The 27,633-nt window shown below is 36.5% G+C and overlaps 3 protein-coding genes and 1 long non-coding RNA gene across 13 annotated transcripts; 1 reads left to right on the top strand and 3 right to left on the bottom strand.

Moving 5' to 3' along the window:
- Window positions 1-1,300: 1,300 nt before the first annotated feature.
- On the bottom strand, window positions 1,301-27,359 carry opn4xb (opsin 4xb). Of its 2 annotated transcripts, XM_073860756.1 has the most exons (10): window positions 27,088-27,359; window positions 23,972-24,105; window positions 23,540-23,743; window positions 22,620-22,791; window positions 22,384-22,536; window positions 5,835-5,942; window positions 4,970-5,159; window positions 4,607-4,627; window positions 4,147-4,197; window positions 1,301-2,734 (listed from the first exon to the last, which is right to left on the bottom strand). In XM_073860756.1, the coding sequence occupies exons 1-10, from the start codon at window positions 27,219-27,221 to the stop codon at window positions 2,471-2,473; spliced, it is 1,431 nt and encodes a 476-aa protein (XP_073716857.1). In that variant the 5' UTR covers window positions 27,222-27,359; the 3' UTR covers window positions 1,301-2,470. The 2 variants fall into 2 exon arrangements, with proteins under 2 accessions (XP_073716857.1, XP_055054306.2); XM_055198331.2 differs by lacking the exon at window positions 4,607-4,627 and having other exon boundaries at window positions 2,597-2,734; window positions 4,147-4,259; window positions 4,991-5,159; window positions 27,088-27,354.
- On the bottom strand, window positions 7,607-10,014 carry LOC129436790 (uncharacterized). Of its 2 annotated transcripts, XR_012365311.1 has the most exons (6): window positions 9,969-10,014; window positions 9,169-9,315; window positions 8,763-8,854; window positions 8,506-8,626; window positions 8,311-8,425; window positions 7,607-8,170 (listed from the first exon to the last, which is right to left on the bottom strand). It is a non-coding gene; the product is annotated as an uncharacterized lncRNA (long non-coding RNA). The 2 variants fall into 2 exon arrangements; XR_012365310.1 differs by lacking the exon at window positions 9,969-10,014 and having other exon boundaries at window positions 9,169-9,822.
- On the bottom strand, window positions 10,803-15,182 carry LOC129446181 (uncharacterized). 6 transcript variants are annotated; one of them, XM_073860825.1, is made up of 8 exons: window positions 15,049-15,182; window positions 14,542-14,632; window positions 14,413-14,459; window positions 14,149-14,214; window positions 13,999-14,064; window positions 13,849-13,914; window positions 13,690-13,752; window positions 10,803-13,488 (listed from the first exon to the last, which is right to left on the bottom strand). In XM_073860825.1, the coding sequence occupies exons 2-8, from the start codon at window positions 14,618-14,620 to the stop codon at window positions 11,599-11,601; spliced, it is 2,277 nt and encodes a 758-aa protein (XP_073716926.1). In that variant the 5' UTR covers window positions 14,621-14,632; window positions 15,049-15,182; the 3' UTR covers window positions 10,803-11,598. The 6 variants fall into 6 exon arrangements, with proteins under 6 accessions (XP_073716926.1, XP_073716928.1, XP_073716927.1 ...); XM_073860827.1 differs by lacking the exon at window positions 13,999-14,064; XM_073860826.1 differs by lacking the exon at window positions 15,049-15,182 and having other exon boundaries at window positions 14,542-14,687.
- On the top strand, window positions 15,089-17,871 carry LOC129449115 (uncharacterized). Of its 3 annotated transcripts, none has more exons than XM_055211889.2 (9): window positions 15,089-15,202; window positions 15,525-15,683; window positions 15,900-16,057; window positions 16,158-16,308; window positions 16,408-16,547; window positions 16,742-16,958; window positions 17,400-17,485; window positions 17,625-17,664; window positions 17,757-17,871. In XM_055211889.2, exons 2-9 carry the CDS (start codon window positions 15,530-15,532, stop codon window positions 17,855-17,857), a joined length of 1,047 nt encoding a protein of 348 aa, XP_055067864.2. In that variant the 5' UTR covers window positions 15,089-15,202; window positions 15,525-15,529; the 3' UTR covers window positions 17,858-17,871. The 3 variants fall into 3 exon arrangements, with proteins under 3 accessions (XP_055067864.2, XP_073716933.1, XP_073716932.1); XM_073860832.1 differs by having other exon boundaries at window positions 15,093-15,202; window positions 17,400-17,493; XM_073860831.1 differs by having other exon boundaries at window positions 15,117-15,202; window positions 15,491-15,683.
- Window positions 27,360-27,633: the final 274 nt, after the last annotated feature.

Below are 27,633 nucleotides of genomic sequence, written 5' to 3'. Positions count from 1 at the left end.
TCAAGTTTTTGGTTTATATTTAATATTTAAGTACATTAAAAATCTACTTTTTTTACTTTTACTTAAGTAAAAAGTACTTTAGTACAAAATTTTTATGTTATTTTTACGTAATTAGGTATTAAATTAATTTTAATATGAATGAATTGAGAATGAATTGGCTGTGAGAATTTTCATTCCAGCGGACGCGCTACTGAAGCGCCATCTAGTGGCTGTTGCTAAAAACGAATCAGAGTTTCCCCTCTTGTCTATACTCTTTGCTTCTGAGCTTTGACGACTCTGTCACAACAAAACCCTCCCGTTTTATAGCAACTTCCCATTGCCTCGTCATGCCTGTATCACTGGGAAACCTTCAAATGTGAAGAAAAAACAGCGAGAGATCATGAGAGTACAAGTTCCTGCTGAACATTGACATAATATTATAAATAATAATGTAAAATAACCAAAATGATTCTTCAATCTTTCTGTGAAATGTAATCCCATGTGATCTGGAATCAATACTGCGCCGGTTATTGCAACCGTAAGCTGCACAAAATATGGCCATAGTATGGCTTTCTTTCCGTTAACTCCCATTGACTCTGGTGCTAGCGTACAGTGAGGAGACCCATCCAATATGGCGCTGACGCTTCATGCATTCCAGCATGTCATGAGGTGTCTACGTATATAATGTCTATGCCCACGACTGTGGCAATCGCATTTGTAGGTCGCCTACGTCATCTTTTTTAAGAACATTAACAATTATAAAGTTGACTATTATTCTTAGTTAATCGTAAATTGTTGAAATATGCTTATTACTTGCGAATGTAATGCTCAGTTAACATAAATAAACCAGGTTTGATGACGTACTCAGATATGCGACCTAGGAAGGATGCAGCCTTCCGTTTTGAGAAACGGCCTACTTTCTTAAAGTCAACAAATTGCACATTACATTGAGAAAATATAAAATAATACATGGATTTAATGTACAGTATAAGGTCATGCTAAATAAATTTAAATATTGTTAGATTAAATGGATTTTGTTCTTTTATCATTTAGAATAAAAGTCTTTATTTCTTTTTAAAATGTAAAAAAAATTACAATATAAAGTTCTACTTGCACAAAAAGGTGACACTTTCTAGTAAGAATATTCAAAATAAACAAATCAGAGGACTTACAGTATGTTGGTGAAAACACACTAGAATATCATTACAATTGATGTTTATACACCCTTCAAGTACATTTTTTTTTTTTTACTTCAGAGGCTTTTCAAATCTATTAATCAGAAACCGTTTTTCACTTCACTAGACTTATTTTATTTTAGGGCTTTTTAGGTTCAGGATAAATATATTTATAACACCACAGGGCTCAACATAAAGGACTGCCCAGTGGCCCGCCCGGGGCAAGCATGAGAGACGTTTGGGCCAGTAAAAAGTATTGTCACTTGCCCGATCGGGCCAGTGCTTCACCCTTAGTCACTAAAATATATTTTCATTAATGTATATTATTTAGCATCTTGGAAGCAGACATTTACTTGGGTAAAACACGATGAAAGAATCAATGCAATATTTTGCACAATTTGCTGTCAGTTAACAGGTAAAGCAGAAAAGTTGGCAGCCTTTTTTTCGTTGGAACATGTCTGTTGTATATGTATACAATTGTATTTGACTTTTGAATTATTATTTTTAAATGTGACACTGACTTTTTTTTTGCGGGGGGCAGTGAAAATTTTGGCAGGGCAAGTGAAAACCTGAACCATTGGCCCGACTGGGCCAGTATAAAAAATTATTCGCTTTGACCCCTGCATCATATCGTAACATACATTATAACACAAACATATCAGGATCTGCATAAAATAGTAAATATAATCCAGTGGATCTTAGCCTTACCGACAAAGCCTCACCTCACAATATCACCTTGTGGTCTGTTTCAATGTTATTATAATAAATTGCATTAAGCTGTACACAAGCAGAATTTACAATGGTGTAATTAAATTAATATATATAAATAAATGATTATTAGTACATTCTGGCAATGATTTGTTTTAAACCTATAACCCTGTGTTTTCAGCAATTATTTGAACCTAAACCGCAAACTTTGTCAGTGACCTCATTGGTGTTTTTGAATGAAGGTTAATCCAAATGAAACTGGTTTCAATTAGATTTCCAGGGAAAATATAAAGGTCTGGAACAAATTGAAGTAAGCTTAGACCTAAGCCAAAATGTAATGAGTACAATGCTTATTCCTTAGCGCAACCAAGTATAAAAATCAAGAAGGAATTTCCTTTTCAACCACTCCATCATATGTCATTTCTATGGTTCTATGGCATGAAGAAAACCTAAAACATAAACTCGTTTGTTGGCATGTCAGCACTGATATTTTCTTCTGGATCCAAAGTTAACTGATCAGTCTTAGAACTTGAAGTGGATACATTGCTGAGCATTTTCAGTTCATGTGAGAAGTTTTTCCATAGTCTCCAATAACTGTGCTGGACAGTTCATGTGTGAGAAGTTTCTTGAGTCCTGGTGGTGAGGTCAAACTTCTCCACATCTTTTCTCACGCTGCTCTCAGAAGATGGACTTTCGAGGATTTTGGGAGTTTTAGAAGAGCTGCCACTTTTAGGGTCAAACGGGAGATCAGGGATCATGTCAGCACTGCTGCTTTTCTCTGTGTAGGTCGGTGCAGGTGCCACGAGGGAACCAGAGACAAGGACAAGATCTTGTTCACATAGGCTAAGTGACTCTTTCATCTGTACTGGAGTCTACAGAACACACACACGCACACACACACACGCACATGCGCAAACATAATTCAAAGATCAAATGTTTATACAGTCACGAAGAAAGACTGTATTGCTGATATTGGCTTTTATGAGACTTAATGGGTTAATATGTTTCATTTAGGGAATCAGTTTTGTCTCTAATTTTTCTAAAAGAGATAAAAGTGAATGCAAATAAAATGATACAATTATTGTTGTACAGAGTTAATAAAGTAAATATGAATAGCATCACTGTAAAAAAATGCAGCATTTTTGTCAAATCAACATATGTTACTTTAACAAATTAAGTTAATCAATTTCAACTTGTTTTTATAAGTTATGTGAACGTATTGTCAAAAATTGATTTGCAAAACCCTTTCCCCTAATCCAATCTCTTTTAAGTTGTTTAAAAGGGATAGTTCATCCAAAAATGAAAATTCTGTCATTATTTTCTTATCCTCATGCTGTTTTAAATCTGTTTGAATTTCTTTTACTGATGAACACAAAAAGAAGATATAATAAATGACAGTAAGCACCCTGAATATAACCATTGACTTTCATAGTAGAAAAACAAATACGATGATATTCAATTCCATCAACTGCACTGCAAAAAATGACTTTCTTACTTAGTATTTTTGTCTTGTTTTCAGTAGAAATATCTAAAAATTCTTAAATTAAGATGCTTTTTCTTGATGAGCAAAATGACCTAAGTAAATAAGTCTAGTTTTAAGACAAATAATATACAATTTAAGTGAAATTGTCCTTAAAACAAGCAAAAAATTCTTCAAAATTGTGAAATAAGATTTCTTTTTTCTTAAACACTTAATTCAAGTAAAATTTTCTCACTCCATTGGCAGATATTTTTGCTTGTTTTAAGCACAAATTCACTTAAATTGTAAATTTTTTGTCTAAAAACTAGTATTATTTTCTTAGGTCATTTTGCTCATCAAAAAAATACATCTTGATTTAAGAATTTTTTGATATTTCTACTGAAAACAAGACAAAAATACTAAGTAAGAAAGTCATTTTTTGCAGTGTGTATCAACTGTGTGCATACCATAATTTATACAAATTTTTTTTTATCATTTATGACAATACTTCCATAATATTTTTTAAGTTTTCCTACTATGTAAGTCAATGGTTACAATTGTGTTCATCACCAAAATATTTTTTTTTGTGTCCATCAAAATAAAATAAAAAACTCATACAGGATTAGAATAACATGAGGATGACATAAACTATCCCTTTAACTTCACGCAACATTATTGTTTACAGTGTATTTCATATTTTTTGGTGATTGTATTGAGATTTCAGTTTTTGATAGCAGTTTGTTGAGACATCTTCTTTAAAACTCATTGTGAACTCTAAATAATGTTTAAGTGTGCAAGTTAGTGATTTCATGGATTGAACTTCACCTTTTCCATTTGTAGTGAGGAACATTTTATGATGTTTCTCTGTTTACGGCGCTTATAAATGATGCTCTTGATATGTTTGACCTTTTTTCCATCAGGTCCAGCTCTCCTATTACCTGCAATCTCACACACATCATATTCATAACATCTCAGGCATCCACAAGTCAAGACAAACTCTTTTTGTGTGAGCAAGTATACAAAGAAATGTTTTATATTTGTTTTGCCCAAAGGTGTTAGTTACTGAGATTTAAGAAATATTCAGCTGGTCATGTGATGAAGTTGGAAATAATGAACTTTATAAAATCTCTAAATCTTTGCCAACACTGAGTATCACAGTCTGATACTGTATATTATTTATCATAGCCAGTGTTACCTAATACACTTATATTGCAAGGGCTGAATTAAAATGTATGCATTTGACAGACACCTCTTTTCAAAGCGACTTACAGTGCATTTACTGTACACTGTAAAACTTAAAAGTTAACTCAAACCATTTAAGTAAACCGGTTGCATTAGTTTTAAAACACATACGTTTGAGTACAGTGAGCTTAAACAAATTGAGTCATATGCAGTTATGCACTTATATTTAAGTTCACACTACTTAGTGCATAATTGCACATGACTCAAGTTTATACAGCACCCAAACGTATGTGTTTCAAAACTGAAATGGCCTAATGCAAACGGTTTACTTAAATGGTTTGAGTTAATTTAACTGTTAGGTTTTACAGTGATTTATTAAGGGACATGTGGGCAACTTCCCAGATTGCAACAGACTCTGATGCAGATCCATCCTGGAGTGCATTGCTATTTGGGATTGAACGTGCACCCTTGGTCTGTTGTACAATACCATAGTACAGGAGTTGTCGGTGGTGGTGTGGAGTTTGTTGGTGTAGACGGAGGGCTGTCTGCTAAAGTTGCTGTCTAAAGTGTCACTGTTAGTGGAGGAGGCGAGACCGCCGTTCTTCTGAACACGAGACAGACAGGATAAACCTGGAACCTTCTCAGCTAACGTAGCTCTTCAAAGACACAGATGAAAACTGATCTATGAGTTGGTCATAGGATAGTCTAGGTTGCACCCAAAAAGCAGTATCAAGTGAAATATTTAGGAAAAATTCATTTTTAAAGCTTTAAAACTCCTAAATCATAGAATCAATTTCATAATAATCTTTAATAATGAAAGTTATAACTATTAAACGAATTGAAGAAACCAACCAGTGGCGGCCGGTGACTTATTTTTGAGGGCGCACTATGCAAGCTTGTCACAACATGTGTTTAGCCCATCATGTGTGTGGCGCGTCATGTAAACTTATGTGCATCACGTGTCTTGTGAAAATATTTGTCTGCTGCAGACGCTTCGAAGGGTTTTATGATAAAAGAGACGCTCGCGTTTGTCAGATACTCAATCTCATGTGTAATCAGAGTTTAGTGTGAAGTGAGTGTCTCTTTTATCGAAAACCCTTTATTTCACATGACGCATGATGCAAGTGGTTCACATGACGCAACAAACACATATTTTGACATGACAAGCAACACACATGACACTCCGAACATATATTTTGAATTCGTGCCCACAGAAGAAAAGTCACCGGCTGCCACTGAAACCAACACATTAAATATAAGTACTATCCATTTTCATTCATTTTAATACACAAATATGATTATGTTATTTGGGTGTCTGATGATTTATTTACCGGTATTTGTTGTGAACTATAGCATATATGAAAGGGTTGTAGATGGTGGATGCTTTGGCGATAATCGCTGGCAAAGTTTTAGAGTACGGCGTGAGGAGGTTTGCATACCTGAGAAACAAATGAATCAAAGTACACAAATAAAAGTTTGGGTTACTCGACCAGAATGTATAACAGGATTAAACTGCTTTATAATCACTAACTACAGTTGAACTCAGCTTAACAGACATACTAGGACACCAAGCACGCACACAAAGACAGTGAAGACAGACATATACAACTGATTTACTTTAAAAAGTGCTCGAAAAGTTTTTTGAGATTAAGAACACAATAACACACATCCAGAAAACTAATTTACTGTACAGTATCATACAGACTTACTGCTGTATTTCAGTGAATATTGTGTAATACTTTAATAGTAACAGTAAATGTCAAAGTTCTTATTTTAAAAACTTTGTTGCATTGCACTGTGAATATGTTGTGTTAAAGATAGTAGTAAAGGCATAGTTCACACAAAAATGAAAATTATTTCATCATTTACTTACTATTAAGTTGTATAAATTTATTTGTTCTGCTGAAGCTATTTTGAGCCATTTTTGTAACCAAACTGTATTTGAGCACCATTGACTTCCACTGTATTTTTCTTTCCTGCTATGGAAACCAATATTGCTCATGTTTATTGCTCGATTACAAATATCTTCCTCAAAGAAATATGGTTTGTAACAACTTGAGGGTAATTAAATAATGACGAATTTTCATTTTTGGGTGAACTATCCCTTTAAGATATATTTACATTATATTGTGAAATATCTTCTCAATGTAAACAGCAGGTTTTTAAAGTCTCACAAAGTTCAATAGATTTTTAGAATAGTTAATGTCAAGGTATGCAAGTAAAAAATGGGGTAAAACTGAGGTTAAAAAACTATCCCTGGTCTCCACCAATATTGCATTTATATATTTCAAACTCAAAATATAAGTTTTGTACTTCCATACAATGGAAGAATTGTTTTCTCAGTTTTCGTCTTAAATAAAAAACGCTAGTCGTGCCTTAAAGACAAATAACAACAAACAGTACAGTGAACACAAGTGATCTGTTGTTTGAGCTTTCATTCCATGGCCCTAATTTTCATGCGAATCCATCATTTTACAAGGCATTTCTGGCTGCATGTGACAAGAAAGCTGATGTTTATACAGTACATGAAACATATACAGTATTTATGTTTTACTAACGTCAGAAGTGCGATTGTGTCAAGCACGTCTACAACTTCTGAGAACATTCATACAAAAAATGGGACAAAATATATGTGTGTGTTTGTGTGGAGGGGTGCCCATGAAAAAAATTGCCAATAAAATAAAAAATGCTGTGGTGGTGTTGTTGGTGATTTGAAGGTGATTTGAAGGTGTTGCTACACAGCAAAATCACTGGTGTTAAAATAACACCCACGGTGTCAAATTTAACACCGGCAAAGTGTGTATATGTGTCCACACTACACTGTGTTAATTTAGTCAAAAGTGTAGTGTTAATTTAACAACACCCATTATATGTTAATTTAACACTCAATATTGTTAAATTTTACACTTTGTTCAACACTATTCATTGTTGTTTCCACACTACACTGGTGTTGGCACAGAAATACAGTGTTAAAAATTAACACTCCTAATTTAAGGTCAACACCAGTGTAATGTGAATTCAACAATGTTAAGTGTTAAAATACTGAGTAATAGCCACTTTTGTTGCTAATGGGTTGTTTCTATAAAAGAAAAATGACAAGAAATATTGCAAAACCTCTTTTTATTAAAGTAAATCACATTTAATATTTACATTGATACACACAACACTTTGCATTTAACACTGCTTATTTAAATACCTCAGCTACAATTAGAAACAGAATACAGTATGGAATAATGAAAGTTATCTTATACCACAGCGCAGTGACATAAAAACCACTTATTATAAAGGTCTTTAATAAATCAAATAAGAGTTAAAAAAAATTAGCCACCCTACTCAAAACTTGAACATTAAAATACACTGCAATTACCTTACTGGCAAGCAGAAATGCTTATCCTTCACAATACTAAAGATTTATCCATAACAAAACAGACATTTCAATTCAAAAGACGTTTCATTTTTCTTAAACACGTTCCAACCTGGTATTTAGTTCTGTAGTTGTTTTACTCATGATGTAGTGGAAGGCTGCATCAGTGGTCTTCATCATGCAGGGAATGGCTTTTTGGTCCAGAATGATGTAAAAAATCTGAATGCAACTTTTGTTCCCAACGCAGAGCAGGCAGGGCTGTGCTGATCCATCCACCTCAAAGCATGGATTGATGCTCATCACCTAAGTGTTTTAAAAGAGTGTATTTGACGAATGTATTTGATGTGTATTTATGAACTTGTATGCATTTACATGGGGTGAACAATGCAAGCAAACTAACTGCTGAATAAACAACTAGAACAAAATACCAAAAAAAAACTTACACAGCACAATCAGTAGCTTCAGTTGCACATTGACCCTCTCCAGTCTTTCTTCCTTTCACAAATGAAGGCAAGAGGTGAATGAGCCAGGGAAGAGCTGCCACATCACTGTCCCATCCTAGCAAAACAGAATTTAAACACCATGAGTATACAGTTAAACTTTAAAACCGTAAAAGTAGCAAACCCATTTACACTTACCATATTTAAACTTCTATTGACCAGACAGAGGGTCATCCATATCTTCATCAGGATATAGGCTGCAATTATCCTTTAATTGTTGTATGTTGGCTATTTTGCAATACATCACCTCAGCATATTTCTGCAGATTTTCAAAGACAAAAAGGGTCAAGAAAATACCAAAATGGATGCAGTTTTAACCGTTATTTGAATCAAAATTATCTCAGTATAATCATGTTAGAGACAGTGTACAGTACTAAAGTACTGTGTGTACTCACATAGTTGGTAAGCTCTTATCCTCCAAACTGGGTTAAGAAATAACAGTTCCAGAATTCATGGGTATGCCGTATTCAAATAGTCTGGTAGGGTCCTATCACAAAAAAATGACAATAAAGACTCTGAAAACTCAACATTCTTTTTATATTAAAAACAGCACTCAAGACAATATGAATCTTCAATTATACATTTTCAAAATAGTAATCAATTTGATTGCTATTTAATATGATATCAATAGCAAAACGATGTATGAGAAGATAATATATTTTTATTAAAGTTGGCAGCAGGTCATGTCACTTTCTTGCCTGATTAATAACCATAATATGTACAAAACTATACTAAAAAGATTGGTTAACTGTTCAGTTATGTCAAATAAAATGATTTATATGTATAAATATATAAACTTACCTTCTGTAATGAATTTATATAAGTATTAGCAGTCGTTTCTCATTGGAAGTCATCCATGTCAGGTCTTCTTTAATAAACTGCCCTTAAAAACAGCATCTCTTCTGAATGATTTGAAGCACTCAGTGTGTACTTTCACCAAACTAGCATCTATAATGACAGAAAAACAAATGTTCGCCATACACGTTTTACACTTTCGTATGTATTTGCATCTGTCTGACATCTAGCGCCACGAAAAGCTTACAACACACAATGCATCCAATCTGTGCATATTCTGAGGTAAAATGAATTGTTGATGTGGCGATATTTTCCCTGTTTGCATACATCTAAAAAAAAAACACATAACGATGCGGTTGCGGTTTTCTCCGTGTTTTTCAGTAATTTGAATAATTAACCGATATCCGTGCACTCACGTGCATGTAAACGACCTCGTTAACTCACGGTATCTAGCCTATATGATTACCTCATAACGAGCATCATATGGTGAATAAACAAGTTTTCATTTAACTTAATTTCATACCTTCAATTTGTAGTGCATGTCGCGTTTTATCATGGTTCAATTTTTACATTCATTCATATCTCCTGTTAATATTATCCTTCTTGGTTAAAACTTTTAGCTAGCAGTTTAACTTTATACCAAACTAACAAGGGAACAACGTAACACAACGTAGCTCTGATTAAACTGAACCAAATAACGAACAAATATCTTATTTAGGTTTTTTGGCAAATGGCTGCGTAGAGTCAGACAGAGAAATAACAGTTTAATTTAGCTAAACCATGTAAATATTATTAAACTTATTTACCTCATCTCTTCAGTCCTCCTTTGAAAGAAAATGGCGGTAAAATCCCTGACAGGAAATGTTAAGTGGAGGCGTGGTTTGATTTACACCGCTCAGTGTGAAATCTGGTAACACCCTTCCCTTACAAAAAAATCCTGCAGGATTCCTGTAGGATTTTGGTCCTATGTGCAGGAATCCTGTAGGACAGAACAAAAATCCTGCAGGACAGGGCACATTCCTGCAGGAGTCCTGTAGGTCTGTTCACATACTTGTCCTGTAGGACTGTGTAATGTCCTGCAGGAATGAAGAATTCCTGCAGGTTTTATCATATACCTACAGGAATCCTGTAGGTATGTCTGCAGACATGTCTGTAGGACTGTTAAATGTCCTGCAGGAATTATGAAGGACTGTAGTTATGTGCAGGATTCCTGTGTGATAGAATAAAAATCCTACAGGACAGGGTTATTCCTGCAGGACTGTGTATCCTACAGGAATGTAGGATTCCTGCAGGATTTATTACCTATACTGTAGAAGTCCTGTAGGTCTGTTCACACACTTGTCCTAGGATTGTGCAATGTCATCCAGGAATGAAGAATTCCTGCAGGTTGTTCATTATTTACCTACAGGAATCCTTTAGGACTGTTCAACACTACAGAAATGATTCCTGCCGGATTTAAAATAAAGATTTTATGTAAGGTGTTGCTATATGTTACATTTCTGATGGACTCAAAAGAGTTTATCAAGTGATAGACTTCATTACTAATAATTTAAAAGTCATGTAAGACAAACCTGCAGGACAAATGTACATGTTATATTGCTATAACTTTGCATGGGATATGAAAAAAATATACATAGATGTAAACAGTCCACAAAGTAATTTTATTTAGCAGTGTGATTTAACATAAAAAAACTTATTAAAATCAGAGCTTATTAATTAAACTGGCCAAATACATTTTCCAAATAAAACAAAAGGGAATAGACAAACAAATAAAAACAAAATGAATAAGAATTATAATTCAGCCAGGTCCAGTCCACAGACTGCCTTAGACCTTGAGAAAATCAGTAATACATCCTTATTTCATATCATATGTATATATATATACACACACACAAACAAACAAACAAACACACAGATGCATACACATACATATATTAACAATATGTATCCTATGTACATATGTATTAACTGCAAAAGTTCAAGAATGCTCAAGCTATTTGTTTGAAATTGTAAATATGTGACAAAAATGACTTTAGGATAGGGTAATTCTGGACTACAAATCAGTCAACTTCCCATTTGTTGGGTTGAATGCAAAGTAAATTATGTACACATCCCACATTTTTTAAGTAAACACAAGTTGTTCTAATCTCATTGCACTTGATTAATTTGACATCACTTGAGATATAATTTTCCGTAACTATCCCTGACAAAATAGTTCCTGTTTGTCTGTCTTTAACCATGTTAAACCTGGTTGTACTAATTGGATCAATAAAGGCATAGCCTGTGTCAAGACCCACATCAACAAATGATCTGAACAGTGACATTGTGCCTTGTTCTGTTAAAACTGCGTGGTTAACTCTTATTTACAGTGTTGTGCTTGCTTTTGAATGAACCCTGTTTCCATTAATTAAAGCTCTTAAAAAAAATGCACATTGGTCAACATGAATGTTTTGCTCTCGTAACAGAAACGCCTCCCTTGGTGTTGGTGCTCTTAGTATAGGTGAGCCCTGAAATATTGTGTTTGTTTTTTTTAACACAGTTTGTGGCAAGTTTGTACCCACGTAGCATACGCTCAACAAAGTATGTGCTTGTTTTTTTAACACTGCCATTGTAAACAGTAGAAAATAGTCTTGGAACACTTTGAAAAAGGGAAAAGCTATTAACTATTTGTTCTGGAACAGCCTGGGTGCCATGAAAGAGCTTTTGCAAGGTACCATTGTGACTTTCAAAAATAAATGCACTTTGGCACCATAGTGGACCCCAGTTTCGTACCGACTGTGCAGCATGCTCCAAAATGTGCACATTAAAACTGACATGACATTTGCCATACAATCTTTCAAAGCGGCTCACAAACGTTTTTAATAGGTGTTCAGCTACATCAATGTCATGAGAGGACATGTCATCTTTTAATAGACAGTAAGTTGCTTGGACAAGAAGTAGTAGGTGCTCCAGATAGTCAGATGGTAAGATGCCAATCAGGCATGGAATACTATAAAATAAAAGGAAATTCCTATATTCTGAAGCCTTCCAGAATTTGCGCAACCTAACAGAGCGTGGAGGTCTTGTAATATTAACTGGTGGTTTGATTTTAAAAAGGCGTTGGTCAATGGTCGTAACTAATCTTCCCAAATACCATCTCTCTCCATGGTACATTGAATCAAACCATAGAGTCGTGAATTGCCTACTAACACCGAGTAAAATCCCATGCATGTAATCAAAAGAAAATCCCAGAATCATATTAAAATACATTAAGAACATTAAAGGGGATGGCCCTTTGACCCCATTAACACATGTGCCAGTTTCAACTGCTCTTTTAACATCATCAAAATGCTGACTGTGGGTACGTGGTCTTGCATCTCTTTGTTGTGAAGCATACACCCTAGTAAAACCATTTCCTTTGGCAACTATTTCTCCCTTCTTATAACACCAGTTGCATCCATATTCCCCATTAAATTGCTTTGTGTTTTGCACAGAGCAGCGAGCAACAGAATCACACACACAGACAAGATTGAACACACGCATTTGTGTACTTTGTCCTCTGTGCTGTACTAACAGACCTTCTTGCTCTAACTGAATGCACTCATCAACAAAGGCCTGAAGAAAATAATTCATTTCAGGCTTAGAAGCACCAAACCACAAACCTGCCAGGAGCACATGCTTATTTCTCATATCAGGAGGAAGTTCATTAATTACAACTTGAATTGGCCAAATGTGAAAAGGCGATGATTTAAAAATAGGGACACCATCAACATTCCATGTGAGTGAAAGGTTAAATTGACCTGGATCATTCAGAAGATCTACCGATTTATACATTGCACCATCAAATATATCTTGGACACTGTCTGGACTGCTTTTAACTCTGGTCCATTTGTAATCCAGGGCTGTTTTAAATTCAGAATCCAATATTTTTTCTTCAAGTTGCTTTCTGATTGATAATTTCATGAACATGTCACCAGATTCAATAAGAGAGTTCTTATCCCCAGGTTCAGAACCACATGAAGCACAATTTGCTGGGATTTCATTACCAAAGTAATGATGACATGTGGGGCAGATGTACACAATTTCAAATGAGTTACAATCAAATTCTTTCATGAACATGTATAGACTATTTGGTGCTCCATTGGTTCCTTCTGGACAATGTAAATTAATTAGATCTAATAAATCACCAAGAGCAGATTTTGTTGTGGTATGCCTAAGAGCATAGGATAAAATTGACAACTGGGATTCTTCTTTAGTAATCCTAGCGGTGGGATATATTTTGTCTTTCACAGCTCTTGGGTTCTCATCAGCATTATTGTCCATGTTGCCATGTCCTTCAACATCCATCTGAAATAAATAAATATTCTTCTTTTGTTCTGTTAAATCTACACCACACACTTACTACACTATTACACAGTTGAAAAGAAGAGTTAAAGTTTGCTTAAGGATCGAGAGACATGATAAAAATATAATAGTTAAAGAAGTGAGCAAACAAAAGATAAATGTAAGTACTGTATATACAGATGTTGACATTTCAGATGTACTTACTGTGGGGTCCTTAGGGGGTGTCATATGCCAGTTTTGTTCATTCTCATTGTCAGATTCTCCTTGCTATCACAAATGAACAAATAGTTACTCTGTACACAAACTACAAGCATTGATAAATGCAATTTTATTTTAATTTCTTAAAGAAAATGTGTTTTTTACCATGTTATGATGTAGTGTTGTGTTGAGTTCGTCCCACTCCTCTTCTTCACTTTCAGATGTGTCATCCTGGCAAATAGGGCAATGAACAAGTACGGTTAACAGACAGAATACATTACAGTAAAAGGAACAGCTGAATTAGTAGCAACCTACTGTGAAATGATGTGGTGGCTTGTTACATTGGGAACTGTTCTCTTCTTCACTTTCAGATGTGTCATCCTGGCAAATAGGGCAATGAACAAGTACGGTTAAAAGACAGAATACATTACAGTAATAGGAACAGCTGAATTAGTAGCAACCTACTGTGGAATGATGTGGTGGCTTGTTACAGTGGGAACTGCTTTCCTCTTCACAATTAGATGTGGCATCCTGGCAATCAGAAACATGTAGTCAATAGATAGCCCAAGCTAACATATATAGATAGCTTATTTTGGTGCTTAAATTGAAAGATAATTTATGGTGATACTTATAATTATGACATGTGTTAGTGTACAAAGGAAGCACATTACAATAGTATGAGACATAATTTGCATTTAAGCTTTTATCATATGCAAGGTTTGTACTTACTTGATGCATTGGATCTTGTAACCATGTTTTGTAATGTTTCCTAAAACCTTAAAGCAACAGAAAAAAACTTAAGCTCCACATTAAATACTTAAAAGACAATCATATTTCCAATACAATGTTTAGCAGTACCTTTTTGACTATCACTCCATCTTCTTTTGGTAGCTGTTGGAATTATTCTCTTGTGTTGTAGGTACAACTTGTACTCCATTGTCTTTACTTCCTGCAAAATTAACCTCTGATTATTGCTGCATATTAAAAACTAACAATGTTAAGATATAGCCTAGATTTAGGGTCACGTGACTAAAATGTTTCTCATGATCTTGAAAACTTTGCAAAATATGTTTGCTTAAATGTTTGAAAGTAGTTTTGTAGACAAAAATATAATTTAGCAAGTTATATAAAATGTTAAGTGTATATTTTTCCATTTTTTTTGAATACTTTTCTAGTTTAGACATTATTGTTTACTTTTTACCATGATTACATTTTCTAAATGTGTAAAAATATGAATAAGTAACTTAATCTAAGTGACCCTAAACGTTTTAAAAGTAGTATATAATATTGTAAATAAAGAAAATAAACTGTATAATATACATTTTATAATATTATTAAAATTAATAAAATAAATGTTATACTTACAGTGAAACGGGTCTGTTATGTTGTTGCCTGGTTACTTTGTTTATCTTAAATTTCCGTTATTTTGTTGCTTGCGCAAACACTCGAGAAAAGGTCACGCGCTGTGTTTTCCAGACCAAGACGATTGTCGTAACTGCGCCATCTTTCGGTGATTTAGGTGAGTTGAACTTACATTTTCATCAATTAAAATACTTTAATGCAAAAACAAAAACACTGTTGAAGAATGTAGATGAAAATTTTGTAAGACTTTCTATAAATAGCAAAGATATTATATATACCGTGTTTACTAACATAGGTTATTATATTAACAGCTTAAAACCCCACTGAAGTTGGTTTGTGTTATTTTTGCCAAAAAAAGAAATCCTCCAATCTCTCTCTCTCTCTCTGTCTCTCTCTGTCTCTCTCTCTCTCTCTCTCTCTCTCTCTCTTTCTCTTTCTCTCTCAGAATACATGTTATCTTTATATTGTTTACTGCCTAGGCAACATGTGGGCATTAATTGAATGGAAAGAACTGGAAGCATCTCTTGACATTGTCAAGCGAAAAGACATTCTTCAAAGCGGTGTAGTTCATGAGGGGGATGTCGTTGATGTTAAATATGAAGATGAAAGCTCTCCAGCAATTGTTCTCAAGCTGAGTGGTAAATGTATTTTTTATTTAGCAAATGCTTTTAATCAAAAGAAGATAGCTATTTAAAATATATAGGAAATTTGTCAATTAGGGTTAGACAAGTAAACAAGTATATACACATTTAGATTTAAATTCTTTTTATGCTCCTATAAACTGTACATGTACAAAAGCTATGTAACCTGAATCTAAACTATTCATTTGAAATAACAAACCTTCTCCTGTACAGAAAATAAGGACAAGCTACTGAAATGTTTACATCAGATAGAGTTAGAGAGGAAGCAGAAAGAGGAGTGCAAGCTGCCTGAAAAGAGAGCTGTTAAAAGGAAGCAAATATTTAGTCCAGAAAATAGTCCAACATCAAGTCCAGAAAAGAGACCTAAAAAAGTAAATTTTAACTTCCGGATAATATCCATTTATCATTATATTTGTTTGCCAATTGCATGCTACTGATGTTATCAAACTTTATGTTTTGTCTCTTACTTAGGTGGGAAAATCACAAAAAGACACACTGTTGTTTAATAAAATACAGGAAAAAAACAATGAAAACAACACAATAAATGATATGAGAAGGGAGATCAAGGTCCTCAGAACAGAGAATCAGGAGCTAAAGGCCCTGAACTTTAAACTACAAAAAGGTAGGCTATATATACACATGTTAACATTTTTTTTCTTTGCTTTTAAGATATGTATTACAGAGTTTTTTTGAACATTCGATTCTATTTATTCAACATTAGAGATTATTAACAGATTTGAAGAGGTGCTACCTAAAAGCAGTGTAAACAAGCACGCTGCACCAACCAGCAACATAACAGTTGCGGCTTGTACTGCCCTTCAACCAACCAATTCCGATCTCAGATCTTCTGAACAGGAACATGTGAGAAATTTATTTTTAAATATCCTTTTCAAAACACTTTGAATTTTGTGATTATGTAAAGCATAAATTTATACTGAAAAATAAGTACATTATACGTATAAAATGCAGATTTCAAGAAATTTATGCAATTCTACCTTAAAACATGCTTTACTAATTTTACCTGCTATATTATAATAAATGTGTTTTTTGTACAGGTCGAAATCCACAAAAAATTAAACATCATGAAAGAGACGTTCCAAGCATGTGGAAGAGGAGGCACATCATGGTCAGCCATGGTTAAAGATTTAGCTGTGGCTGTTTTTGGAAGAGGCACACTGGCTACACACAGCCTATCTGGAAAAATTGGAAATGCCAATAAAGATTCACAAGCCAAGCCTCCATTAGACCTAGTAAAAGTCGAGCTTGTTTTAGGTATAAAAATGTTTTTTTATCTTTTTTGTTTTACATTGTTTTTTATACACTGAAAAAAATGATTCATTGAATTTAATAAATTTTTTAAGTATGTTGCAATCAATTTATTTAAGCTACATTTAAACAAAAGTTTTATATTTTGTTTTACTTTACTAATCTTTTTTGTTTAAGTGTAGCTTAAATAAATTGATTGCAACCACTTACCTTAAAAAATTGATTAAATTCAATGAATCATTTTTTTCAGTGTATATTTGTATGTTTGCTCTAACAACAAACTCTTAATGGATTCTGTCAATATCATTATCTCATTATATCTCGTTATTTTATTACATTTTTGATGGAAGTGGCGTTTAGCGGCTTTTAAATATAAGCTCTTCAAATGTCTCTGAATATTACTATTTTATTCTCACACTGAAGTTGTTGCTGTAATTTCTCTTTCAGACACTGTTCAGAAGAAATTTCCAGAAACTCCACGGAAGTTTCTTAGGGCTTCTTTACGAGAAAAAATGAACGATGAACACAAACTCGTAAACAGGTTTCACATTCTGAATAGATTGTTTCCTTTTCAAGCATTATTAATTACACATTTTGTTTCATAACAACTGTATAAAAGCATAAATGTGTCTGTACATGTATCATAGGTCTATTTATCTTTCACTTTCTTAGGCAACAAAAAAGGGACTGTGTTACAATGCAATACTGAGAGGTGAAGCTCATAAGTGAGGGCATTCACTTTAACATGTAATTTTATGCTGTGTACCTATATTATAGCTATAATGTCTCTTTATTTCTTTCTAGAGTGCAGTGTTGTTTTTGCTGTGATGGTTACAAGTTCTGCTCAGAATGTTCATCTTTATATTTTGTTATTTTCCAGACCCTTGTGTGTTAATAAATACTAATCAGTTACATTTTATGAAGTTGTTTCTCAATTCTTTTCTGATGTGCTTATTAAATATGAGGCGCATATCCTTGACTTTAAGAAGTGTTTTGTTCGACTGGATTCTTTTAGGATTGCTGCAGAAGTCCTGTAGGAATTTAACATTAGTGGGTAGGTTTCCTGTAAGTCTTCTACAGGATTCCCGCAGGTTTCCTTTATAATTCCTACATACGTCATGCAGGATTCCTGCAGGAAATCAGCAGGAGTCCAGTAGGAAACCAGCAGGAGTCCTGTAGGAAACCTGCAGGCTTCCTGTAGGAACCTACAGGCTTCCTGTAGGAAACCAGCAGGAATCTTGTAGGAAACCAGCAGGATCTCCACAGGAAACCAGCAGGAGTCCTGCAGGAAACCAGCAGGAGTCCTGCAGGAAACCAGCAGGACCCCTGTAGGAACCCACAGGCCTCCCGCAGGAAACCAGCAGGAACCCCGCAGGAAACCAGCAGGACCTCTGTAGGAAACCTGCAGGCTTCCTGTAGGAAACCAGCAGGAGTCCAGTAGGAAACCTGCAGGCTTCCTGTAGGAAACCAGGAGAATTTCTGTAGGAACCTGCAGGATTCCTGTAGGAAACCAGCAGGAGTCTTGTAGGAAACCAGGAGAATTTCTGTAGGAACCTGCAGGATTCCTGTAGGAAACCAGCAGGAGTCCAGTAGGAAACCTGCAGGCTTCCTGTAGGAAACCAGCAGGATTTCTGTAGGAAACCAGGAGAATTTCTGTAGGAACCTGCAGGATTCCTGTAGGAAACCAGCAGGAGTCTTGTAGGAAACCAGGAGAATTTCTGTAGGAACCTGCAGGATTCCTGTAGGAAACCAGCAGGAGTCCAGTAGGAAACCTGCAGGCTTCCTGTAGGAAACCAGCAGGATTTCTGTAGGAAACCAGGAGAATTTCTGTAGGAACCTGCAGGATTCCTGTAGGAAACCAGCAGGAGTCTTGTAGGAAACCAGGAGAATTTCTGTAGGAACCTGCAGGATTCCTGTAGGAAACCAGCAGGAGTCTTGTAGGAAACCAGCAGGATTTATGTAGGAACCTGCAGGAGTCCTGTAGGAAACCAGCAGGATTCCTGTAGGAAACACACAGAAGTCCTGTAGCAGAAGTCCTGTAGGAAACCAGTAAGAGTCCTGTAGGATCCCGCAGGAAAATGATCACGAAAATCCTGTGGGATCCTGTAGGAATGTGCAGGTATGTGGTGTGTAGGTCCTGCAGGATTTTTCCTGCAGGATTCCTGCAGGATTTTTTTTGTAAGGGTTGTTTTACACTGACACTGTCGTGGATATAACACTGGCCTAGCAATGGCAGTGTTATTTTATTACCAGATAGTGTTAAAACAGCATCAACACTGTGTATTTAACACCATCCCTGAAAATTTAACACTGGTGATTTTGCTGTGTATGCAGTATGGATTTTGCATGTGTTTTAGTGGTTGTTAGGGCGTTGCTATGCAGTATGGATTTTGTGGTGTTCTTAGTGGTTGTTAGGGCGTTGCTATGCAGTATGGATGTTGCGGTGTTCTGAGTGGTTGTTAGGCTATTGCTTTGTAGTAGGGATGTCGTGGTGTTCTGAGTGGCCTGTTAGGCCATTGCTATGAAGTATGGATGTTGCGATGTTCTGAGTGGTTGTTAGGGTGTTGCTATGCAGTATGGATATTGTGGTGTTCTTAGTGGCTGTTAGGGCGTTGCTATGCAGTATGGATTTTGTGGTGTTCTTAGTGGTTGTTAGTGCGTTGCTATGCAGTATGGAGAGAGCACATCACACCGGTTTTATCGTCACTACACTGGCTACCAGTTAAGTTTCGAATTGAGTTTAAAATTTTAACCATGGTTTTTAAAGCACTACACGGTATGTCCCCTAAATATATTTCTAACCTCTTAGAGTTGTACACACAAGCAAGGCCTTTAAGATCTGCAAACCAGTTGATGTTGACTGTTCCAAAATCCAAAAAGAAGGCAAAAGGGGATCGGGCATTCTCCGTTATAGCCCCCAAAATGTGGAATAGTCTGTCGATCTACATCCATCAGGCACCATTGTTAGCGGTCTTTAAATCCCAGCTAAAAACCAATTTTTTTAGTTTGGCCTTTGAAGAGGAGTGATTGCTGGTTTTTATTGGGTAGTTTGTAAATGTATTATGTGTTTAAAATGTTTTATTCCTTGTACTTGTTATGGGTTTAATGTTTTTACGTCGATTTAAATTGTGTACAGCACTTTGGGCAACATAGTTGCAGAAAAATGTGCTTTATAAATAAATAAGTTGAAGTTGAAGTTGGTGTTCTTAGTGGCTGTTAGTGCGTTGCTATGCAGTATGGATTTTGTGGTGTTCTTAGTGGTTGTTAGGGCGTTGCTATGCAGTATGGATTTTGTGGTGTTTTGAGTGGTTGTTAGTGCGTTGCTATGCAGTATGGATTTTGTGGTGTTCTTAGTGGCTGTTAGGGCGTTGCTATGCAGTATGGATTTTGTGGTGTTCTTATTGGTTGTTAGGGCGTTGCTATGCAGTATGGATGTTGCAGTGTTCTAAGTGGTTGTTAGGCTTTTGCTTTGTAGTATGGATGTCGTGGTGTTCTGAGTGGCTGTTAGGGTGTTGCTATGCAGTATGGATTTTGTGGTGTTTTGAGTGGTTGTTAGTGCGTTGCTATGCAGTATGGATTTTGTGGTGTTCTTAGTGGCTGTTAGGGCGTTGCTATGCAGTATGGATTTTGTGGTGTTCTTAGTGGTTGTTAGGGCGTTGCTATGCAGTATGGATTTTGTGGTGTTTTGAGTGGTTGTTAGTGCGTTGCTATGCAGTATGGATTTTGTGGTGTTCTTATTGGTTGTTAGGGCTTTATGCAGTATGGATGTTGCAGTGTTCTGAGTGGTTGTTAGGCTTTTGCTTTGTAGTATGGATGTCGTGGTGTTCTGAGTGGCTGTTAGGGTGTTGCTATGCAGTATAGATTTTGTGGTATTTTGGGTGGTTGTTAGTGCGTTGCTATGCAGTATGGATTTTGTGGTGTTCTTAGTGGCTGTTAGGGCGTTGCTATGCAGTATGGGTTTTGTGGTGTTCTTAGTGGTTGTTAGGGCGTTGCTATGCAGTATGGATTTTGTGGTGTTTTGAGTGGTTGTTAGGGCGTTGCTATGCAGTATGGATGTTGCGGTGTTCTGAGTGGTTGTTAGGGTGTTGCTATGCAGTATGGATTTTGTGGTGTTCTTAGTGGTTGTTAGGGCGTTGCTATGCAGTATGGATTTTGTGGTGTTTTGAGTGGTTGTTAGTGCGTTGCTATGCAGTATGGATTTTGTGGTGTTCTTAGTGGCTGTTAGGGCGTTGCTATGCAGTATGGATTTTGTGGTGTTCTTATTGGTTGTTAGGGCGTTGCTATGCAGTATGGATGTTGCAGTGTTCTAAGTGGTTGTTAGGCTTTTGCTTTGTAGTATGGATGTCGTGGTGTTCTGAGTGGCTGTTAGGGTGTTGCTATGCAGTATGGATTTTGTGGTGTTTTGAGTGGTTGTTAGTGCGTTGCTATGCAGTATGGATTTTGTGGTGTTCTTAGTGGCTGTTAGGGCGTTGCTATGCAGTATGGATTTTGTGGTGTTCTTAGTGGTTGTTAGGGCGTTGCTATGCAGTATGGATTTTGTGGTGTTTTGAGTGGTTGTTAGTGCGTTGCTATGCAGTATGGATTTTGTGGTGTTCTTATTGGTTGTTAGGGCTTTATGCAGTATGGATGTTGCAGTGTTCTGAGTGGTTGTTAGGCTTTTGCTTTGTAGTATGGATGTCGTGGTGTTCTGAGTGGCTGTTAGGGTGTTGCTATGCAGTATAGATTTTGTGGTATTTTGGGTGGTTGTTAGTGCGTTGCTATGCAGTATGGATTTTGTGGTGTTCTTAGTGGCTGTTAGGGCGTTGCTATGCAGTATGGGTTTTGTGGTGTTCTTAGTGGTTGTTAGGGCGTTGCTATGCAGTATGGATTTTGTGGTGTTTTGAGTGGTTGTTAGGGCGTTGCTATGCAGTATGGATGTTGCGGTGTTCTGAGTGGTTGTTAGGGTGTTGCTATGCAGTATGGATTTTATGGTGTTTTGAGTGGTTGTTAGGGCGTTGCTATGCAGTATGAATTTTGTGGTGTTCTTAGTGGCTGTTAGGGCGTTGCTATGCAGTATGGATTTTGTGGTGTTCTGAGTGGTTGTTAGGCTTTTGCTTTGCAGTATGGATGCCGCGGTGTTCTGAGTGGCTGTTAGGGCGTTGCTATGCAGTATGGATGTTGCCTTGTTCTGAGTGGCTGTTAGGGCGTTGCTATGCAGTATGGATGTCAGGGTGTTCTGAGTGGTTGTTAGGGTGTTGCTATGCAGTGTGGATGTTGCAGTCTTCTTAGTGGTTGTTATGGCGTTGCTATGCAGTGTGGATGTCACAGTGTTCTAAGTGGTTGTTAGGGCGTTGCTATGGCAGTATGGCAGTCATATAGGATACACAAATATATACAGGTGTATGTGTGTGCGCATGCTGTTATGTAGGAATAGACTGTACCGAGCACTCACCCCGCCCAGGCTACGAGGGTGACGCACGCGTATGGCGCCCAGGACAGAACATACACCACTATCACCACAGCGGCTATTTTAGCCAGTTTCCACTCACTCCTCATGGATTGTTGCTTCCCAAAGCCAGACTTCTGAGACAACCTATCCAGATCCCTTAACACACAACACATAAAACACCATCATGATCCCTGTTCCTTCAGCACCCAAAGACCAATTGTGTTGCATGACCCACAAACCTGCCGACTTTTCGGACGGAGAGAAACATGAACAGGTAACAATAGAGGATAATAGCCAAGGGTATGAAGAAGACAAAACAGCACAGCATCATGGTGTAACTTCTGTTGGCTGGAGAGGGAGACACATAATTCCATGTGCATGATGTCATCAGACCTTCAGGAATGTAGGAACCTAGAGGAGCATTTACGTAAATGAATTCAAATTCAAGGCATTTTCAAGTTGACTCAACTTTAGGGCAACTAAAGGAACAGTATGTAGGATTGTGGCCAAAACTGGTATTGCAATCACAAAACTTGTGGTTATAACTGGTACTGCAATCACACAGCTAATGGCCAATACACAACATGACACCATAAACATCAGTTGAGGGCTGCAACTCCACTTTTTAAATGACAAAATCCTGGCCAGACCACTGTTGTCAGTGATATAAGTATTTGAAATGAAAATGATTTCTTAATGTCTAGTGACATATCAGGGACATTTTATGATTCATTGGTAGAAATGTCTTACATACTGTTCCTTTAAGTTATTCCAAATTCAATTCACGGTGTGCTATATTTCAATAAACATAAAACAGCAAGGTAAAAAAAAACTTAAAAATAATAATTGTACATGCATCTGGTGTACATGTTAACAGTATTGCTTTGTACATTTTCGCTGATTTCTGTTATATAAACTAAAGTGTTTAAGGCAAGAAAGACACTAAAGCATCTGTGTCAGCCTTTTTCCAGTTGAAATGTATTTATTATCTAAAACGGCATCCATGCTTTAAGCAAACCTTAAAAAAACCTTTTGCAAGAGTAAAGCGCAATTGGGTTTATAGTTAAACCCCAAATCATGCACAAGTACAAACTGCTGTTCATGTAGCCTATAGTTTTAATCATTCATTATTGTATCACAGGTTGTTATCTATTCTTACTCCAGCCAATCAGAGGTGCGAGACTCCAGGCCAGCGAGTAGAGCCAGATAGAAATGATGGCCAGCGAGATTCTGCGTTTGGAGTTCCTCTGGATTGTTTGCAGTGGTTTGGTGATGACCAGATAGCGATCAATAGAGATGGCCAACAGGTTTATCATGGAGGTGATACCAAACAGAGCACCACAAAATGCATATATTTTACATCCTACAGACACAAAGACAAAACGACGTGTTGATGTTTTCTCAATACAACTAGGGAAGCATTGATATATTCAAAGCAACAGGTAAAAGCATTTTTATCAGTATGCATGTTCCCTGGGTTCAAACCCATGACCATTTATGCTGCTAAAGCAACTGAGCTATAAAGGAGCATATAACATATACAGTGCAACTTTTACTGGACGATACAGAAGACATAAAATATTCAAGTTACCCAATTCTCCAAATATCCACTCCTTATAAAGGCTGTTGATGAAGAACACTGGAGATTGTGTTATAGCCATCAGGAAATCACTGAGCGCCAGGTTCATTATAAAATAATTTGGCAGGCTCCGCAACTTTTTATTACTGCAATAAAAACACATTTATATCCCATTATGATATGCATCATTCACCTGTACAGAAAATCAAGCCTTATTGTCTAACTGTTCAATTCATTAAAATCTGTGTAAAGTCTGATATTAAATGTTAGCCTGGCTGCCAGCCGATCTTAGCCCCGCCCACAACATTTTGAGAAACGGGATAGGGGTGGGCGGATCGATCTAAATATCGATAGTATCGATGCCAACACTGGTATTGGTATCAGATCGATACAATTGTAATTGAATCGATACTTCAATTTAAATATTTCTCCTTCATTATACTTTGCTCGTGTCTTCTACCTCTACAATACTGAGCAAACGCTCACATCCTGGCCCACTTTGCTACTCCTTCTCCTCCTGCTGCTCTGCTGTGATTCGTTGTTGTGTCGTCGCGTGACTCACTGACACAACGCGCCGAGGAGCAGCGAACTGAGTGAGAGATCAGGATGGCCGAGAGGAAGAGAAGCGTTGTGTGCAGCTATTTTACGGCTCTAAATAATAATACTGTAACTTGATACGTGTAAAAAGTAATAATTGTGTGCACTTTATTTCATTTGCTTGTAAAACCAGATAAAAGGGAGAGATTTTTGTTATTCTTTATTTTTTTTAAAAAGGTTGTAACAAATAAATTCTACAGTTCCTTATAACTAATAATTTTGTGGACTTCATTACTTTAATAAAAAAAGCCTAAAGAATTTATCATTCATTCACCTCAGAAATAATGACATACTGCTCTCCCCTACACAGACGTATTTTTTTAAGTAAAAAGTATCGGATTGGTATCGGAATCGGCAATACTGACCCTATATGTATTTGGTATCGGATCGATAGCCTACCAAATTTTGCAGTATCGCCCACCACTAAAACGGGAAGATCGGTCTGGGGATTCACCGTTGAGGAGCTACTATGCTCGACCCAAAGCTGGTCGACCAATCAAATTGTCAGGGCAGGCTTTATACGATGATGGACAGATGATAAGTAACGTAAATCAACCACGCCACCAAAGAGCGCGTGTGTTGAATCTGTTTACAACGAAATGGCTGCCGTGGTAGAAATCAGATGTGTGGATTCTGACATTGAGTCTGTTCTAAAAGATATCGACAGAGCATTGATTTTAAAAGAAGAACAGAGAAACGCGAGCAAAGCATTTGTTGATGTTTTCCGTCCTTCCTACTACGGGATTCGGCAAAAGTTGTCGCACTTATGAAGGATCAAGTTAAAGAAGCAACTGAAATGGGTATCATGGCGATGCAACTCGGTGTGCACGATGAGATGGATATAATTAGCGGTCGTTGCCAGCTTCTTTTCAGAAGCCCGGAATCGTGGAGGGACATGCTAGGCTCAGATATTTTTCAAGCAAACCTAATGGGTATCGTCGTGGATGAAGTTCATCTAATGTACAAATGGTAAGAGATAGTCTTACTGTATGACTTAATGTGATATAAATGAAATGTTGTAAACATAGTAGGTGTTGATGTACGTTCGCTAACTCAAGACTTGTGTGTCATTGTAGCGAAATAACTAGCAGTTCGCAGTTCGGTCAAGCTGCAAAGACGTCATTTCAACATACGTCACACACTCCATTGCTCTGATTGGTCATAGGTCTATCCAATTGAGTGCAGAGGCATTTTTCGGTTGAGACACGCCTCATAATTATAGCTCAATGGAGCGGTATCAGACTCAAATTCTGACTAGAATTGAGTATGACAACGTCAGGCTAATTAAATGTGTCACACCACAGAAAAATTATTATTAAATGATAAAAAGTCAATAAAATAAAAATCAAAAACTTGAAAAAACAGGCAGGATTCTCTACTCTCAAACACTGGGGGCGTGTCCGCTGTTGGCGCTGAAACCACACCCACTCTGTCTGCTTAAACTTTTCAAATAACGCTACAACCTGAATGGATGCTCACGTAGCGATTGTATTAGGGGCGGGGCCATGCACGGTGGCTCCAGTGCATCATCGAGCCACCGTTTTAGCCCCGCCCAAATAATTCTGAACTCAGAAATGTGAAAAAACTGTTCCACAATTCATTTCTACATAGTTCCTAGCCTTTATAACGTGTTTCAGCAATACATTTATGTGTTTAGAAACAATTCGTTTTAATGACTTTAAAGTAGCCTACAAGTGCCGTATGGAATATTGTACTTATAATTTATGCTGTATTGTGTTCAAACTGCAACGTTTATCCATTTGCAAAGTTGTTGGTAAGTAAATGCATGAAATCATTTTATAAATGAGAAATAAAGAGAAAAATGAGAGTAAAACAAACACTGCAGTGATATTGCAGTTAGAGAAATTCCCAGCATTCCAGGACGAGAAAAACAATTCACAGAACCTCATGATTGTAATAATTTCATCCATTTATGGCAATACATTAACCTCGTCATCCACACATTATTCCCAGTAACACTATTGCCAGAAGCAATGGACTCTTTTGAATCCAAAGGAAAAATCATTATGGAAAATGCGGATTAGGGCTGTCCGGTGACCTGCAGGGTGTTTTGTGTGCAGAAAATAAATCCCAGCAAATGAGGGATAGTTACAAAATAAAGTAGATGCTTTTAACGACCAATGTGTAGTGACCTAATTCAGTAAAACAATTAAAGTCAATATCATGAAAGAGAGGATTTATACAACAGATAAGCAGAGTAAAGCTCTCGATGAGCAGCAAAACTCTTTTTTTACTTTTCTCTTTAAAATGTTTTTAAAACTCAAATGCAAATAAATGCCTTTAAATAATGTGCTGTTCACCAAAATAAAACAAGCCTGCTTTTATTATAGCAGTAATGGATGCAAACTGAAATAAGTAATAAAGACTTTTGAAGTCTTACTAAAACTATATCAAACATGCAATCAGCATTTCACCACTTCATACTGTATGCACACATATCTACATTAATGTTGTACATAAAAGTGTTTCTCATTTTGAATAAAACAAAAACTACACATGAGTGCTCGTACCTGTAGAAGGCGAACATAACCAGCGTGTTGCCCGTGACCCCCAAAGTGCCGATGATGAGGATGATGAAGGCGATGATGTAATGCACATAATCAGGAACGTCCGGCCGTTTGTATATCTGCTGTTGGGACTCCATTAATGTGAAGTAAAAAACATATAACAACTAATTTATGATCTCTCCATTTCTGCTTCTCTATCTCTTACAACAGACAGATGAAGATACAGCAGCCTACTTGTCAGAGCAGTTTGTTCATGTCACATGGCCTGACCCCCCTTCATCCTTTCAACATTTATCTGCCCACCCATCCCGCTGTGTTCTTACAAGGATTTCTTAAGCTGTTCACTTTAAAAATAAAAAAAAATGCATGTTTTGAATATTACTATTAGACCTAATAATCTAGTGTTTTTATACTGCGCTTAGTGAAAATATGATTGCTGAAAGAGAGGAGAAGAGACTAAACAAAAAGTGAGAAAGAAGAAATACGATGAAATGAGAAGACAGCTTACTGAAGGATACAGACTGCAAAGGTTTGTGATGCGTTCATCAG

Source organism: Misgurnus anguillicaudatus, chromosome 22 (assembly GCF_027580225.2).
Source record: "Misgurnus anguillicaudatus chromosome 22, ASM2758022v2, whole genome shotgun sequence".
Lineage (NCBI taxonomy): Eukaryota > Metazoa > Chordata > Actinopteri > Cypriniformes > Cobitidae > Misgurnus > Misgurnus anguillicaudatus.
Note: the sequence above shows the minus strand (reverse complement) of the source record. Positions and strands in the feature narration are given on the sequence as shown.

Excerpts from the sequence above, each read along its gene's own strand:
- LOC129446181 (XM_073860825.1), bottom strand. The coding sequence starts at position 14,620 with ATGGAGTACAAGTTGTACCTACAACACAAGAGAATAATTCCAACAGCT. Across the intron at positions 14,460-14,541 it reads ATGGAGTGATAGTCAAAAAG|GTTTTAGGAAACATTACAAA; the intron begins GTACTGCTAAAC and ends TGTTGCTTTAAG. Across the intron at positions 13,915-13,998 it reads AGCCACCACATCATTTCACA|GATGACACATCTGAAAGTGA; the intron begins GTAGGTTGCTAC and ends CCTATTTGCCAG.
- opn4xb (XM_073860756.1), bottom strand. The coding sequence starts at position 27,221 with ATGGAGTCCCAACAGCAGATATACAAACGGCCGGACGTTCCTGATTAT. Across the intron at positions 4,628-4,969 it reads TATTGTACAACAGACCAAGG|TTAACTTTTAAGTTTTACAG; the intron begins GTGCACGTTCAA and ends AAATGGTTTGAG. Across the intron at positions 2,735-4,146 it reads CCTCACTACAAATGGAAAAG|ACTCCAGTACAGATGAAAGA; the intron begins GTGAAGTTCAAT and ends TGTGTTCTGTAG.
- LOC129449115 (XM_055211889.2), top strand. The coding sequence starts at position 15,530 with ATGTGGGCATTAATTGAATGGAAAGAACTGGAAGCATCTCTTGACATT. Across the intron at positions 16,548-16,741 it reads GATCTTCTGAACAGGAACAT|GTCGAAATCCACAAAAAATT; the intron begins GTGAGAAATTTA and ends TTTTTTGTACAG. Across the intron at positions 17,486-17,624 it reads TGAACGATGAACACAAACTC|GCAACAAAAAAGGGACTGTG; the intron begins GTAAACAGGTTT and ends TCACTTTCTTAG.